General features: G+C 43.5%; 1 protein-coding gene across 6 annotated transcripts in view; it reads right to left on the bottom strand.

The window, feature by feature from the left end:
• madd (MAP-kinase activating death domain) overlaps positions 1 to 17,052 on the bottom strand; it is a 275,897-nt gene that overhangs the window by 195,931 nt on the left and 62,914 nt on the right. For all 6 annotated transcript variants that reach the window (XM_072272112.1, XM_072272113.1, XM_072272114.1 and 3 more), the window contains one exon: positions 11,673 to 11,804. In XM_072272112.1, the coding sequence (XP_072128213.1) occupies positions 11,673 to 11,804 (132 nt within the window). The remainder of the gene's footprint in view (positions 1 to 11,672; positions 11,805 to 17,052) is intronic.

Here is a 17,052-nt window from a genome sequence, read left to right as displayed (position 1 = left end):
AAATAAAGTGGACTCACTGAAACTGAGAACGAACACACAGAAAGACATGAGAAACTGCATTCTGGTTCTCACCAAAACGCAGCTAAACAACATGCCTGACTCAGTATTTCAACTCGATGGGATGACTCTGTTCCACACAGACATCATCATCAGGTGCAATGCCCAGTTTGAGCTTTGACTGCTATGGCCCACACACTCCTGTTTTGGGTCAAGTGGATCAACTCATTGGTATTCATTTCCAGTTCTCTGGCTGCTGTCTCAATCATCATTTGTCTTTGCCTTCCTTTTGCTTTCTTCCCTCCAATCTTTTCCATTATTATCGGGCATTCTAACTTCTCTTTCCTAATCACATGTCTAATGAAGTTACATTGCCTTTTCATGATCTCATACATTTCTCTTTTTGTGCTTGCTCTGTTCATGATACCCTCATTAGATATTCGTTTTGTCCATGATATTCTTTGCATCCTCCTCAAAAACCACATCTCTGCTGCTTCAATTTGTTTCCTCATGTTACTAGATATTGTCCAACATTCTAATCCATATAACATAACTGGATAAACGTACTCTGAGGCGGGTTGTCACGCCTAGTTTAATGTTGGTCAGTGTACTCTTCATTCTCTATACAGACAGATACTCCACCAGGGAAATTGAGAGGAAGAGGTCTCTGTGCGTACATTAACAAAGGTTGGTGCACAAACTCCTCTGTATTTACTAGTCATTATCCTGGAGCAACTGAACTTCTTACAATTAAATGCCGGCTACATCACCCGCTCAGAGAGTTTACTGTTGTGTTCATCACTGCTGTCTACATTCCCCCCACCTCCAAGCAGGAATGCCAAGGATGCATTGGGAGAGCTTTACAGCATCTTCAGCTCCCTATAAAAGCACCCAGATGGTCTCTTCATAATTGCAGGAGACTTCAATCATGCTGGATATTTTACCCAAATTCCACCAACACGTCACCATGGCCACTAGGGAAACAGACTAGACTATGTTTATATAGACACACACAGTACTGACATAATGACAAAGGCATCACACACCTTCATCTTGGCTCTCAGACCACATCTCCATATGTTAATGTTAGAATACTGACCACTGCTGAAAACAGAGAAACGAGTCAAGAGAACCAAAGTCCCACGGGGGGGGGGGGGTAGGGAGTGGTCAAGAAGGTTCGGTCAATTACCATTCAAGACGAGGTAGTAAATTAGACATTGGCTTCACGACAGAAGCCAGAGAGTGGGAGAAGATACTTGTCCCTCTCACTGGAGGCTGTGACTAGTGGTGTGCTGCAGGGATCAGCGCTGGGTTCATAAGGCTATAAGACATGGGAGCAGAATTGGGCCATTCAGCCCATTGAGTCTGCTCTGCCATTGTAACCATATAACAATTACAGCACGGAAACAGGCCATCTCGGCCCTTCTAGTCCGTGCCGAACTCTTACTCTCACCTCGGCCCACCGACCTGCACTCAGCCCATAACCCTCCATTCCTTTCCTGTCCATATATCTATCCAATTTAACTTTAAACGACAGCATCGAACCTGCCTCAACCACTTCTCCTGGAAGCTCGTTCCACACAGCTACCACTCCCTGAGTAAAGAAGTTCCCCCTCATGTTACCCCTAAACTTTTGTCCTTTAACTCTCAACTCGTGTCCTCTTGTTCGAATCTCCCCCACTCTCAATGGAAAAAGCCTATCCACGTCAACTCTATCTATCCCTCTCATAATTTTCAATACCTCTATCGAGTCGCTCCTCAACCTTCTACGCTCCAAGGAATAAAGACCTAATCTCTTCAACCTTTCTCTGTAACTTAGGAGTTGAAACCCAGGCAACATTTTAGTAAACCTCCTCTGTACTATTCCATCAAGGCTGATCCCAGATCTCATTCAATCCTATATACCTGTCTTCTCGCCAAATCCTTTGATGCCTTGACTGATCAGGGTCCATTGTTGGCAAACCAAATATAAAATGAAATCAAGTCCTGCGAAGGAAGTGGCATGGGATCAGAAGATGTAGAATCCTGTGGGTGGAGTTAAGAAATAGCAAGGGTAAAAAGACCCTGATGAAAGTTATATATAGGCGTCCAAACGGTAGCCAGAATATACGATACAAATCACGATGGGAAATAGAAAAGGCATGTAGTAAGGACAACATTATAATAGTCATGGGGATTTCAATGCGCAGGTAGATTGGGAAAGTCCAGTTAGTGCTGGATCCAGAGAGGGTTTTTGTAGAATGTCAATGAGATGGGTTTTTTTTAAGTGCACCGTACAATTTAGCCCATTAGGGGAAAGGCAATTCCGGACTGCATGTTGTGTAATGAACCAAAATTTGATTAAAAGGGACTCTTAGGAGGCACTGATCATAATATGATGTAGTTCACCCTGCAGTTTGAGAGGGAGAGGATAAAATTAGTTATATGAGTACTAAAGCAGAGTAAAGGGAGTTACAGAAGCATGAGAGAGGAGCTGGCCAAAGGTGGTAGGAAGGAGACACTAGCAGGGATGATGGCAGAACAGCAATGGCTGGAGTTTATGGGGGCAAAACTTAAAGAGCAGCATAGATACATCCCAATGAAGTATTCTAAAAGGAGGAAGAGGCAACTGTGGCTGACAAGGGAAGTCAAGGACAGCAGAAAAGAAAAAAAGAGGGCATATAATATAGCAAAATATGTGGGAAGTTAGAGGTTTGGGGAACTTTTAAAAACCAACATAAGGCAACTAAAAAAGCCATAAGGAGAGAAAAGATGAAATAGAATAGCCAATAACATAAAAGAGCATATCTGCAGAATTCCTGTCGTTTGCGTATCAAAAGTTTATTCAGATATATAAAGATTAAAAGAGGGGTTAGAGTAGTTATCAGACCGCTGGAAAATGATGCTGGAGATGTAGTGATGGGGGACAAAGAAATGGCAGACAAACAGTATTTTGTATCAGTCTTCACTGTGTAAAATACTAGCAGTATACCAAAAACGTGAATGTTGGGGGCAGAAGTGAGTGCTATTACTAAGATGATGATACCTGGGAAGCTGAAAGGTCTGAAGGTAGGCAGGTCACCTGGACCTAAAGGTGTACACCCCAGAGTTCTGAAAGAAATAGCTGAAGAGATTGTGGAGACATCAGTAGCTATCTTTAAGAATCAGTAGATTCTGGAACAGTTCCAGAGGACTGGAAAATTGCGAATGTCACTCCACTCTTAAAGAAATGAGGAGGCAGAAGAAATGAACTAATTGGGAGTTATCCTGACTTCAGTTGTTGGGAAGATGTTGGTGTCCATTATTAAGGATGAGGTTTCAGGATACTCGGATGCATGTGATGAAGTAGGCCAAAATTAGCATGGTTTCCTCAAGGGGAAACCTGCCCTGACAAATCCGTTGGAATTCTTTGAGGGAATAACAGGCAGAATAGACAAAGGAGAGTCAGTGAATGTTGTTTACTTGGATTTTCAAAAGCCTCTGAAAAGTTGCCGCGCATGAGACCGCTAAAAAAGATAAGAGACCATAGCATTATAGGAAAGATATGAGCATTGACAGAAGATTGGCAGACTGGCAGGAGGCAAAGACTGGGAATAGGGAGGGCCTTGTAAGGCATGAAAATGCCCGATGCAGGCCTCTCATGGTCTGAGTCGACGTACCCTCCGCCCCCCCCCGCCACACTAGTTGGCTGCCAGTGACAAGTGGTGCTCCACAGGGGCCCAGTTCTTTTCACATTATGTCAACTATTTGGATGACGGAATTAATAGTCTAGTGGCCAAGTTCGCAGACGATACAAAGATAGATGGAGAGGCACTTAGTGTTGAGGAAGTAGGGAGCCTTCAGAAGAATGTGGACAAATTTGAAGAACGGGCAAAGAAGTGGCAGATGGAATATAGTGTAGGGACTATGTATGATCATGCACTTTAGTAGAAGGGATAAATGGGGAAGAAATTCTAAATTCAGAGGTGTAAAGGGACTTAGGAGTCCACGTGCAGGATTCTCTAACGATAAACTTGCAGGATGAGTCGGTAGTAAGGAAGGCAAATGCAATGTCAGCATTCATTTTGATTGAACAAGAATATAAGGAGGATGTGATGCTGAGGCTTTATAAAGCATTGGTGAGACCATACTTGGAGTACTGTGAGCAGTTTTGGGCCCCTTATCTAAGATGTCCTAGTATTGGACAGAGTCCAGAAGAGGTTCACAAGATTATCCCAGGAATTAAAGGGTTAACATTTGGGGAGCTTTTGTTGTAGCACTCACTGGAGTTTAGAAGAATGCAGAGAGAGATCTCATTGAAGCCTAACAAATATTGAAAGGCCTGGGAAGAGTGGATATAGAGAGGGTGTTTCCTATACTGGGTGAGTCTAGGACCAGAGAACACAGTCTCAGAATAGAGGGATGTCCATTAAGAACAGGAAAGAGGAGGAATTTCTTCAGCCAGAGAGTGGTAAAACTGTGGAATTCATTGACACAGATGGCTTTGAGGCCATTAAAGTGAAGGTCTATCAGCCAGATTGTTGATACAATGTGGAAAACTGCATCAACATACTTGTGGGCAAGACCAAGCTTAGGGGTCGAGTAGACAGTGAGAAAGCCTATCAAAGGCTATCAGGATCTGGACCAGTGGAAAAATGGGGCTGTAAAATGGCAGATGGAATTTAATGCAGACAAGTATGAGAAGTTGCACTCTGCGAGGCATGACGACACTTTGCATGCAGCCCTGATGGAATCATCAAATATTCCTGTCTAGGACTACTGCAGCTGAAATCCATAGTCACAGCCATGGGTAAGCAAGATTGTTTTAAGATATTTTTTTAAAAATGTAGTGATACCCAAAATTAGCGAACTCGGGTCGCGAGTGCAGATCCCATTTAAGAAAATGGAAGCAGGGATGGCACACTGGTCTACAGCTACAACTGAGATGCAGGTGATTTAAGACCATCCTCCCCATTCCCAACCATCCTGGTTGCAAATGTACAGACTGTGGAAAATAAAACTGAAGACATCAGATCAAGATTGCAGTACCACAAGGATATCAGGACTGCTGGGTAGTTTGCTTCACAGAAACATAGTACACAGTCGCCATTTCCGATGTAGTGCTGCAACCCAATAGCTTCATGACTCACTGCAAAGACAGGTCAAGTTGAGTCTTTTAAAGGCAGGGTAGGTGGGGTATACTTTATGATTTACAAAACAACACACCCTGATGCCCTCTCCATCATTGAAGGGAATTTCAAACAGGCCAGCTTAAAGAAGTCTCTGAACAACTACCACAAACTACCAACTGTGAAATCTGAGGAGCCAACACACTATGTCACCATCAAGAACATTTACCATGCCTTCCTACACGCACGCCTTGGGAAGTCCAATTACCTAGCTGTACCTCTATTCCTAGTGCATAGGCAAAGAGAAATGACCATGGCACCAAAGGTGAGGACCAAGATGGTGTAGTAAAGAGAAGCACAGCAGCACTTACAGAACTGCTTTAAATCGGTAGACTACACAATATTCAGGGATTCATCTTGAATCTGAATGAATACACCATTTTGTCAGTGCCTTCATCAAGACTTGTGTAGATGAGTGTGTGCCTTTGAGAACATACTGGACATATCTAAACCAAAAGCTGTAGATGAACCAGGAGATTCAGAGTGTGCTGAGGACTAGAATTGTGGCATGCAAGCCTAGTGATCTATATCTATACCAGTCCAGGTACAACCAAAGGAAAGCCATTTTAAAAGTGAACAAAACAATTCCAATTGAGGTTAGAGACTGAATCGGATGCATGTCAGGTCCGACGGAGTTTGCAGGCCATTGCTTCCTACAAAGCAAATCCAGCTTCATGAATAGCTACAATGCTTCATTCTCAGTTGAGATTAATGTTTTTTCTGCATGCTCTGAAAAGGAGAATAAAACTACATCCGCGCAAACCCCTGTGGCATCTGGTGACCCAGAGATCTCAGTCTCAGAGACCAACATCAAAACATATTTCAAGAGGTTGACTCCTCATGCGTTGTCAGGCCGTGATGGTGTACCTGGTCTGGCTCTGAAAAGCTGAGCCAATCAAATGGCAGCAGCATTCAAGGATATCTTCAATCTCTCGCTGTTGCAGTCAGAGGCGACAATCATACCAAGGCTCAAGGAGAGCAGTGTGAGCTGCCTCAACAACTATCACCCAGTGGCACTCACATCTACTGTAAAGTACTTCCAGAGTTTGGTCATAGCTTGTTTAAGCAGGAGTTGATACCTGCTGCAATTTGCCTATTGCCACAATAGGTCTACAGAGGATGCAATCTTACTAGCTCTCCACTTAGCCTTTGATCACCTGTACAATAGCAATACCTACATCAGGCTGCTGTTTGTTGATTACAGTTCAGTGTTCAACACAATCTACCCTCAGTACTAACCAACAAGATTCAAAACGTGGTCCTCTGTAACTGGATTGTGACTTCCTCACTGGGAGACCATTGTCTCTGGAGGTCAGAACTAACATCTTCTCCTTGCTGACAATCGACCTGGTTTACCATGAAAGCTAGCCCCCTTTAAGGTGAGCCGTCTCTAACAGCAGCAGACCTGAGAAGGATTCTGCAGAGTGTCAACCCACGCAAGGCCACCAAGCCAAACAACATCTGAGGCTAAGTACTCAAGGAAAGTGCTCACCAACTCAGACATTTTTACAAACATCTTCAACATTTCACTTATCCTAGGTGCTATCTCCACATGCTTCAAATAAGCCACCATCATCCCTGTACTAAAGAACTCTAAACCTTCTGAACTAATGCATACGTTCGAATGCTGTTCCTGGACTACAGTTCAGCATTCAACATCATAATTGCCTCCAGACTTGACAGGAACCTCAGAGACCTCGGTCTGCACCCCGCCTTGTGTAGCTGGATCCTAGACTTCCTATCAGATTGCCGACAGGTGGTACTGATGGGTTTCCTCACTTCTGCCCCCTAACCCTCAGCAAAGGTGCCCCCCAGGGTTGTGTTCTGAGTCCCCTTCTCTACTCCTTTACACCCACGACTGTACTGCCACAACACAGCTCCAATCTACTGATCAAATTCACAGATAACAAAACTTTGACTGGCCTTATTTCTAGTGGTGTTGAGACAACGTACAGAGAAGAGCTTGACACCCTGACACAGTGGTGCTGGTCGAAAAAACAGAAGAGCTGATTGTGGAGTACAGGAGAAATGGAGACGGGTTCGGCCTAATCAACATCAATGGGTCTGTACTTGACAGAGTGAGTAGTTTCAAGTTCCTTGGTATACACATCACCAATGATCTCACCTGGATGGTACACACCAGCTTTGTGGCAAAAAAAAAAGGCACAACAGCGTCTCTTCCACCTCATGCGACTGGAGAAGTTCAGCATGGGCCCCCAAATCCTCAAGACCTCCTACAGGGGCACCATTGAGAGCATACTGAACGGCTGTATCACCGCCTGGTACGAGAACTGTACCAACCTTGATCGATGGGCACTGCAGAGTGGTACGGACAGTCTGGCGCTTTTGTGGATGTGAACTTCCCTCCAATGAGGACATTTATAGCAGCAGGTGCTGAAAAAGGCTTGGAAGACCATCGGGGACACAAGTCACCCCAACTATAAACTGTTTCAGCTACTTCCGTCTGGCAAATTATACTGCAGCTTTAAAGCCAGGACCAACAGGCTATGGGACAGCTTCTTTCTACAAGCCATTAGACTTTTAAATTTACATGTCTGTACATTGCGATGGAGTCGTAATGCAAAGAATTTTACTCCCTCACATTGTGGGATGGATATAAGGTTTAAATAAATTCTAAATTCTCAATTCTAAGACAGAGGGCGTATAGTAGAGCAAAAATTAGTGGGAATTTAGAGGATCGGGAAGCCTTTAAAAACCAACAGAAGGTAATTAAAACAAAAATCAGGAAGGAAAAGATGGAATATGAAAGTAAGCTGGCAAAAATATTAAAGAGGATACCAAATGTTTCTTCAGATACATAAAGTGTAAGACAGTGGATATCGGACTGCTGGAAAATGGTACTGGAGAGAGAGGTAGTAATGGGAGACAAGGAAATGACAGACAAACTGAATAAATATTTTGCATCTATGTTCACTGTGGAAGACACTGGCAGTATGGTGGAAGTTCCAGTGTCAGGACTCAGAAGTGTGTGAATTTGTCATTACAAAGGAGAAAATCCTTGGGAAAATGAAAGGTCTGAAGGTAGATATATCACCAAGACCAGAAGATGTACACCCCAGAGATCTGAAACAGGTGTCTGAATACACTGTGGAGGCATTGGTAATGATCTTTCAAGAATCACTAGATTCTGGAATGGTTCTGGAAGTCCGGAAAATTGCAGATTTCACTCTTCAAGAAGGGAGAAAGGCAAAAGAAAGGAAATTATAGGCCAGTTAGTCTGACCTTAGTGGTTGGGAAGACGCTGGAATCCATTGTTAAGGATGAGGTTTCGGAGTACCTGGAGGCACATGATAAAATAGGCCATAGTCAACATGGTTTCTTCAAGGGAAGATTTTACCTGACAAATCTGTTGGAATTCTTTGAAGAAATAATAAGCAGGAAAGACAAAGGAGAATCAGTTGATGTTGTGTATCTGGATTTTCAGAGGGCCTTTGACGTGTGGCTGCTTAACAAGTTAAGAACCTATTGTATTACAGGAAAGATACTAGCACAGTAAAAGCAGTGGCCGATTAGCAGGAGGCAAAGAGCGGGAATAAAGGTAAACACAAGGAATTCTGCAGATGCTGGAAATTCAAGCAACACACATCAAAGTTGCTGGTGAATGCAGCAGGCCACCAGCAACTTTGATGTGTGTAGTGGGAATAAAGGGAGCCTTTCCTGGCTGTCTGCTGGTGACTAGTGATGTTGAGACTACTTCTTTTTACGTTATATATCAATTACTTGGATGATGGAGTTGATAACTTTGTTGCAAAGTTTGTGGATGATACGAAGATAGGTGGAGGGGCAGATAGTTTCGAGGAAGTAGAGAGGCTTAGTCAGACTGCATTTCAACTGCACTTTGCCCATTCTCAGAGTCGGGAAGTGTACGGTCATGCATTTTGGTAGTAGTAATGGAAGGGCCGACTATTTTCGAAATAAAGAGAATATTCAAAAGTCTGAGGCTCAAAAGGGGCTTGAGAGTCTTTGTGGCGGATCCCCTAAAGGTTAATTTTCAGGTTGGGTCCATGGTGAGGATGACAAATGCAATGTAAGCATTCATTTCAAGAGGAATAGAACATAAAAGTAAGGACGCCATGTTGAGGCTTTATAAAGCACTGGTGAGGCCTCACTTAGAGTATTCAGAGTAGTTTTGGGCCCCTTATCTTAGAAAGGATGTGCTGACACCGAAGAGGGTTCAAAGGAGGTTCACAAGAATGATTCCAAGATTGAATGGCTTGCCATATGAAGAGCGTTTGATGGCTCTGGGCCTGTACTCACTAGAATTCAGAAAAATAAGGGTGACCTCATTGAAACCTATCGAATGGTGAAAGGTCTTGATAGTGTATTTGGATAGGATGTGTCCTATGGTGGGAGAATCTAGGACTAGAGAACACAGCCTCAATAGAAGGATGTCCTTTTAGAACAGAGATGATGAGGAATTTCTTTAGCCAGGAAGTGGTGAAATCATTGTCACATGCAGCTGCCCAGGCCAAGTCTTTATGATATTTAAGGCAGAAGTTGATAGATTTTTGATTGGTCAGAGCATGAGGTGCTATAGGGAGAAGCTGGGAGATTGGGGCTGAGAGGAATAATGGATCAGCCATAATGAAATGGCAAAGCAGTCTCAACAGGTTCTGCTCCTATATCTTATGGTCTAAACGAATTCCACCTGATGGCACTAATGCTAATCATAATAAAGTGCTCTGAATGGCTGATAACAGCACATATCAAAAAAGCTCCATTCCTGCCACACTGGACACACATCAATATGCCTACCAACAGAACTGCTCTACAACAGGTGCCGTAGAATCTGTTATGCACCTGGCTCTGACACAAGGATACCTGTGTCAGAATGCTGTTTCTGGATTTCAGTTCAGCATTCAACACTATTGTCCCACGGACCTTGGTGAACAAACCCTTATCCCTCGGTCTAAATACATCTTGGTGCAACCAGTTGTTAGACTTCCTAACAGACCTCAGACAGTCAGGGTGCATAACTACGTCTCCCTCTAAATCATCTTTAACATGGGAGACCCGGGGCTGAGTGCTGAGCCCATTGCTGTACACTCTGCTCAAACAAAACTGCATGGTGAAATACCCAAGTAATCATATTGTCAATTCGCCGATTACACGACAGTAGTGGGGCTCATCATCAACAATGATTAGATAGCCTACAGAGAGTTGTGGGAAGAGTTTGAGGCCTGGTGCCAGGCAAATAACCTCTTCCTCAATATCACAAGATAAAGGAGATAGTTATCAAGACTGATAACTCACATTAATCACAACCCCTTTTACCTCAGCGGCACAACAGTGGAAGCTGTGAGCAGTTTCAAACTCCTGGGAGTGCTCATCTTGCACAGCCTCATGGTCCTTGAACATATCCTACACAATCAGGAAAGCTCACCAAGGCCTCTACTTTCTGAGGAGAGCTGGACTATGCATACCTGTACTCATATCCTTCACAGATGAGCAGTAGAAAGGATCCTAACATTCTGCACCAATGCATGTGAAAAAACTGCACTGTGACAGACAGGAAGGTTCCTCAACAGGTATTCAAAACTGCTCAACGTATCACCAGCACCAACCTACCCGACATCAAGGACATAAACAAAAAAGTACTGGGAAAGGGCCAGAACATGATGAATGATCAGACCCACCGTGCTTAGAGACTGTTTCCTACACTCCCATCAAGGAGGAGGCTGCATAGTATCCACATCAGTACCCACTAGACTAAAAACAGTTACTTTCCCCAAGCAATAAGGTGTATCAATACCTTCACCTACTAACCCATCTCTCCACAGACCCACCACCACTACTTTATCATTTCCTCCTAGAGTCACCTTATGTACAGACATTCCTGTGTTTGGCGACACTTCATGGATATGCAATGAATCTCCGTACAAGCTATCTTGCGTATTTATATGTATTTTTTATTATTGTGTTCTTTATCTTGTGTTTTTTTGTGCTGTAGCAATTATTTCATTCTCCCCTGCACTTGTGTATTGGAAATGACATTAAACTGTCTTGAATCTTGTGCTTTTTGAAGCTGTTGAAGTTGTACTTACCTGAGATACAAGGAGAGTTATTTGCAGCAGAATAAATTGTAATAAACAGATGAATATCAGAACAATTGAAATCTTGGCATAGAACCAAGCGGACATTGAATCCATTGAATGGTCAACCACATTGCTTTGGTCTAAAGTTACATACAGGCAAGATCAAGTTTAAAAACACAAGGATTCCTCACAGTAAAGGAGTTATATCAGACTAATGTCATTATGATCATCACCACTGATATTACTTTCAGAATTTCAAATTTTTTTGCTAATTAAATTCAGATTTTCCAGCTACTACAATAGGTTTGAACCAAGCCCTCAGTGCTTTGTAGCTCTCGATTATAATCTAGTAAATATACCCATTACATTGCCCTGCCCAATATAATTTAAATTCCTCCACAGCCTATATAGACGCAACAAGTACTGTGGGCTCTTTTGGACCCAGTTTCAGTTTCTAAGCTTCACTCCGTACCTGCTCTGCTGAAGCCATGCAAGTGGGCAGCAAGGGAATAACTGGGAACATGTATTCCAGAGGATAAATCATTGCGACAAAAGCCATCACACTCATGGACAGTGCATTGTAATCACGGGATTGCAACACCACCTGTGAAGCAAACAGGAGCATCGTCATTAAACAAGAACACAAGCACATTCGCCAACATCCATGTATAACAGTGTTATTTAAAATGATAGTTTGAAAATTAGGATCTTTTGATCAGTTAGCCTAACAACAAAAGCTGATCGAAAAATGCCATTATTACTACCATGACAATTACAATCTACCTTGTTATGGCTTCGCACCTTAATGTCTGTCTGCACTGCACATTCTCTGCAACTTAACACTATATACTGCACCCAGTTGTTTTCTTTGTACTACCTCAATGAAATAATTGGTGTGGATGGCATGCAAGTTTTTTTTAAACTCAGTACATGTGACAATAATCAACTGATTTACCTTGGAAAATTGTGAAAATGCAGACTCGCCATTTCATGAGAAAAAAAAGACATTTTCTAAAGATCACATGAATGGCTAAGGATCTAGCAAATAAAGCCGTCATTTTAGCATGAAAATTAAGAAGCATTTTGTTTAAAAGGCAAGAGACTGCAGAGCTCTGGGGTACAGAAAGATCTGTGTCTCCTAATGGGGGGGGGGGGGGGAACGGCCAGAGAGAGTTAAAAAATTACACGTGGACTAAGATGTTAACTGTCCTGTCCTATCACCAGTGGGATCATCAGTTGATCTGCCACCTGTCTTCAGGAGTTTCTGCCCACTTATGATCAAGACTCCCTCGAGGTGGTGGGCCAGCAGTGCTAAAGCACCCCCTCCCACTGATGAACTTAAAAACTTGGCAACACACATCAAAGTTGCTGGTGAACAAAGCAGGCCAGGCAGCATCTCTAGGAAGAGGTACAGTCAACGTTTTGGGCCGAGACCCTTTGTCAGGATTCCTGATGAAGAGTTTCGGCCCAAAACGCCGACTGTACCTCTTCCTAGAGATGCTGCCTGGCCTGCTGCGTTCACCAGCAACGTTGATGTGTGTTACTTGAATTTCCAGCATCTGCAGAACTCCCCGTGTTTGCGTTAAAAACTTGGGATCTGCCTCTATCAGAGTTGTTGGTCTCTTCCAGCCAACAGATAGTCTGCTCTTCAGGTATCGTGCAACTACTGAAAGGTTTACAAGATATGTATACACTGTCTGACTATCTGCCCCTCTGGACATACTTGGTCCACACCCATGCTGATCCTTTCTCTGCTGCCTCAGCTACAGCCCTGCTGGTTGACTTGATCTCTCTTCTAGTGAAGCCAAGGTCATGCAGCCATTTCTGGAGAGTGAACGCAATAAACCCACAGCAGCCTACTTCCAATGGATAGCATGAGACCTTCCACCCTCTGTCTCTGCACTCTGATCTTAATCATGCATACTTGGTTAAATTGAGCTCAGGGGCTTCATCGATGTTGTCTTCACAGGGGATTGTGAGTTCACCAATAACCACTTCTCTACTGGTGTCAGACCATATGATTATATCTGGATGCAATGTGGTGAAAGCTATTTGCTCCGGGAAACTGCCTTTCCCGTCCAGGTCAGCCTTGACACACCAATCATTGGCTGAAGAAAGTATGCTTGATCGTGAGTCTGCGCTGTACACCCTTGACTTGGAGCCTTCTTTCACAAATGACATGCGATGTTCTGTGCAACATGGGACATGAGATAAGTTGTGCTGCAGTACTCTCTGCTCAACCGCTTCTGTTACAACTTTGAGAACGTTGTTATGTCTCCAAGTGTACATGCCGCTGGAAAGATTGACTCTGCATGCACTCAAAATATGTTGAAGTGTTCCCTTCTTGCCACAAGCAGCACACTTGTCTGTCTTATCTTCATACCAGGTGCTGAGGTTGGCAGATGTTGGGAGCAGATCATACGCTGCTCTGCATAGAAAAGAAATGCGGAGTGGTTCCACCTGCCACAGAATATTCCAAGATAGATGTCGTTGTTCAACACTTTCCCACCGGGTCCAAGCCCCTTGTTTGGCCAGGCCAGCTGTTTTAGCTAACCTCTTCTCCTCTTCTACCTATTTCTTCTGTTATAAGCTCAGGGCACTCCTTACCTATAGAAGATAACCACCACTTGTGGGTTGTCCATCCAAGTCCCTGGTGGCCTAGCTGGATAGCCCCAACCATCTCCTTGTGCTTCAATTTAGACTCTGCCTCATCAACTGCTACACGGGCTGACCACTTCCTGCCTGATCTCACATCCAGCTGGATGTTCTTGATGACAGGGCCTTTTGAGTCTCGAAGCATCAAGAATGATCTTACCTTGGCTACCTTGACCTCTTCAACAAGGGATTGCACTGGGATGGTAAGCTTTGTCTGCCTGCTGTGAACTGCAACATTGGTGAGGCTGCTCTGTACTCCAAGCCAATTCTTCACATACTTGTTCATCTTCCGTTCCATTGCCTCAACATGGGACATTGCCACTTCATAGACAGTTAGTGGCCACATTATCCGTGGCATCAGTCCGTACTGCAAACACCACAACTTCAACTTGCCAGGCAAGCCACACTTGTCAACAGACATTTGACCTCTGCTGATCTGTTCTCCTGTCTCTTGAACCCTCTTGGTGTCTCTCAGCTCCTCTGTGTACCATCGTCCGAGGCTCTTAACTGGTTGGTCCTGAATGGATGAAATCTCCTCTCTACAAAGGGTGAAATGAAAGTCAACCAGCTTTCCTCTCCTAAGAACAAGGCTCCTTAACTTCTTGGTCTTGAACTTCATTCTTTCCCCAATCCATTAGCTCGAGTCTAGATAGTAAATTTTCCACTGCCTCCATGCTGGGACCCAAAATGGTAAGATCATCCATGAACGCTCGTATTGGTGGTAACTCCCCTCCGCCATCAAGTGCGGCACCTGGTCCCATTGATTCTGCAGCCCTCACAATGACCTCCGTGGCTAACACAAAAAGGATGGGTGAAATTGCACATCCCATTGGGATTCCAACATCCAAGCTCTGCCACCTAGTTGTAAACTGCTGAGTGGAAAACCTCATCCGGAAATCGTTGTAGTACTGCATAACAAAGTTCCTCACCTTAGCAGGTATCCATAGGAATTCCATTGCAAACTCAATCAGGACATAGGGAACAGAACCATACGCATTTGCCAGATCAAGCCAAACTACAGCCAGATTCCTTCTCAACCTTTTTGACTCCTGGATGGTATGCAATTATCATACTAGAATGTTCAAGGCATCCTGGGAAGCTTGCTATTCCTGCCTTCTGCACAGATGTATCTACTAATTCATTCTCTATCACAAATGAAGATATTCGTTCTGCCAGAATGCCAAACATTATCTTCCCCTCTACATTCAGGAGTGAAAATGGTCGGAACTGATTCAATGTACAAACCCCATTTCCAAAAAAGTTGGGATATTTTCCAAAATGCAATAAAAACAAAAATCTGTGATATGTTAATTCACATGAACCTTTATTTAACTGACAAAAGTACAAAGAAAAGATTTTCAATAGTTTTACTGACCAACTTAATTGTATTTTGTAAATATACACAAATTTAGAATTTGATGGCTGCAACACACTCAACAGAAGTTGGGACAGAGTTGAAATAAGATTGAAAAGTGCACAGAATATTCAAGTAACACCGGTTTGGAAGACTCCACATTAAGCAGGCTAATTGGTAGCAGGTGAGGTATGACTGGGTATAAAAGTAGCGTCTATCAAAGGCTCAGTCTTTGCAAGTAAGGATGGGTCGTGGCTCACTCCTTTGTGCCAAAATTTGTGAGAGAATTGTTAGTCAGTTCAAAAGGAACATTTCTCAACGGAAGATTGCAGACAATTTAGGTCTTTCAACATCTACAGTACATAATATTGTGAAAAGATTCAGAGAATTCAGAGATATCTCAGTGTGTAAAGGGCAAGGTCGGAAACCACTGCTGAATGTGCGTGATCTTCGAGCCCTCAGGCGGCACTGCCTAAGAAACCATCATGCTACTGTGACAATTATAGCCATCTGGGCTCGGGAGTACTTCGGAAAACCACTGTCACTCAACACAGTCCGTCGCTGCATCCAGAAATGCAACTTGAAACTGTATTACGCAAGGAGGAAGCCATAAATCAACTCTACGCAGAAACGCCAGCGAGTTCTCTGGGCCCAAGCTCATCTCAGATGGACTGAAAGACTGTGGAACCGTGTGCTGTGGTCAGATGAGTCCACATTTCAGCTAGTTTTCGGAAAAAACGGGCATCGAGTTCTCCGTGCCAAAGATGAAAACGACCATCCAGATTGTTATCAGCGAAAGGTGCAAAAGCCGGCACCTGTGATGGTCTGGGGGTGCATCAGTGCCCACGGCATGGGTGAGTTGCATGTATGTGAAGGTACCATCGACTCTGAAGCGTATATTAGGATGTTAGAGAGACATATGTTGCCATCAAAGTGACGTCCCTTCCCGGGACGTCCATGCTTATTTCAGCAGGACAATGCCAGACCACATTCTGCACGGGCTACAACAGCGTGGCTTTGTAGACACAGAGTGCGTGTGCTTGACTGGCCTGCTGCCAGTCCAGTTCTATCTCCTATTGAAAATGTATGGTGCATCATGAAGAGGAGAATCAGACAACGGAGACCACGGACTGTTGAGCAGCTGAAGTCTTATATCAAGCAAGAATGGACAAAATTTCCAATTGCAAATCTACTACAATTAGTATCCTCAGTTCCAAAACGATTAAGAAGTGTTATTAAAAGGAAAGGTGATGTAACACAATGGTAAACATGCCTCTGTCCCAACTGTTGTTGAGTGTGTTGCAGCCACCAAATTCTAAATTTGTGTATGTTTACAAAATACAATTAAGTTGGTCAGTAAAACTATTGAACATCTTTTCTTTGTACTTTTGTCAGTTAAATAAAGGTTCACGTGAATTAACAAATCACAGATTTTTGTTTTTATTGCATTTTGGAAAATATCCCAACTTTTCTAGAAATGGGGTTTGTAGAAGAATTCTCTTCCTTCGGGATGTATACTCCTTCAGCCTCACTCCATGACAAAGGAACAACACCTTGTCTCCACACCACCTTTAACAATCTCCACAAGTATTTCCTCAGCTGTTCACACTTCTTGAACACCTTATATGGCACTCCATTAGGTTCTGGCACTGATCCTGACCTTGCCTTTCTGATGAACCGTTCCACTTCTGCCAATTTGGGTTCTGACAGATCGAACTTCACTCCTGGTTTGGTAGGCTTCACAAGCCGTGAAATGTCAAGTAAAGGAGCCTCCCGCTGTTTGTTACAGTAAGTGCTTGCCAGGTGATCCTCAAGTTCTTGTTGAGAGATGTTAAGCTGCCCG

The sequence above is a fragment of the Mobula birostris genome, chromosome 11 (genome assembly GCF_030028105.1).
Source record: "Mobula birostris isolate sMobBir1 chromosome 11, sMobBir1.hap1, whole genome shotgun sequence".
In the NCBI taxonomy this organism is placed as follows: Eukaryota; Metazoa; Chordata; class Chondrichthyes; order Myliobatiformes; family Myliobatidae; genus Mobula; species Mobula birostris.
The sequence above is the reverse complement of the archived record's forward strand: the minus strand, read 5'-3'. Positions and strand labels throughout refer to the sequence as shown.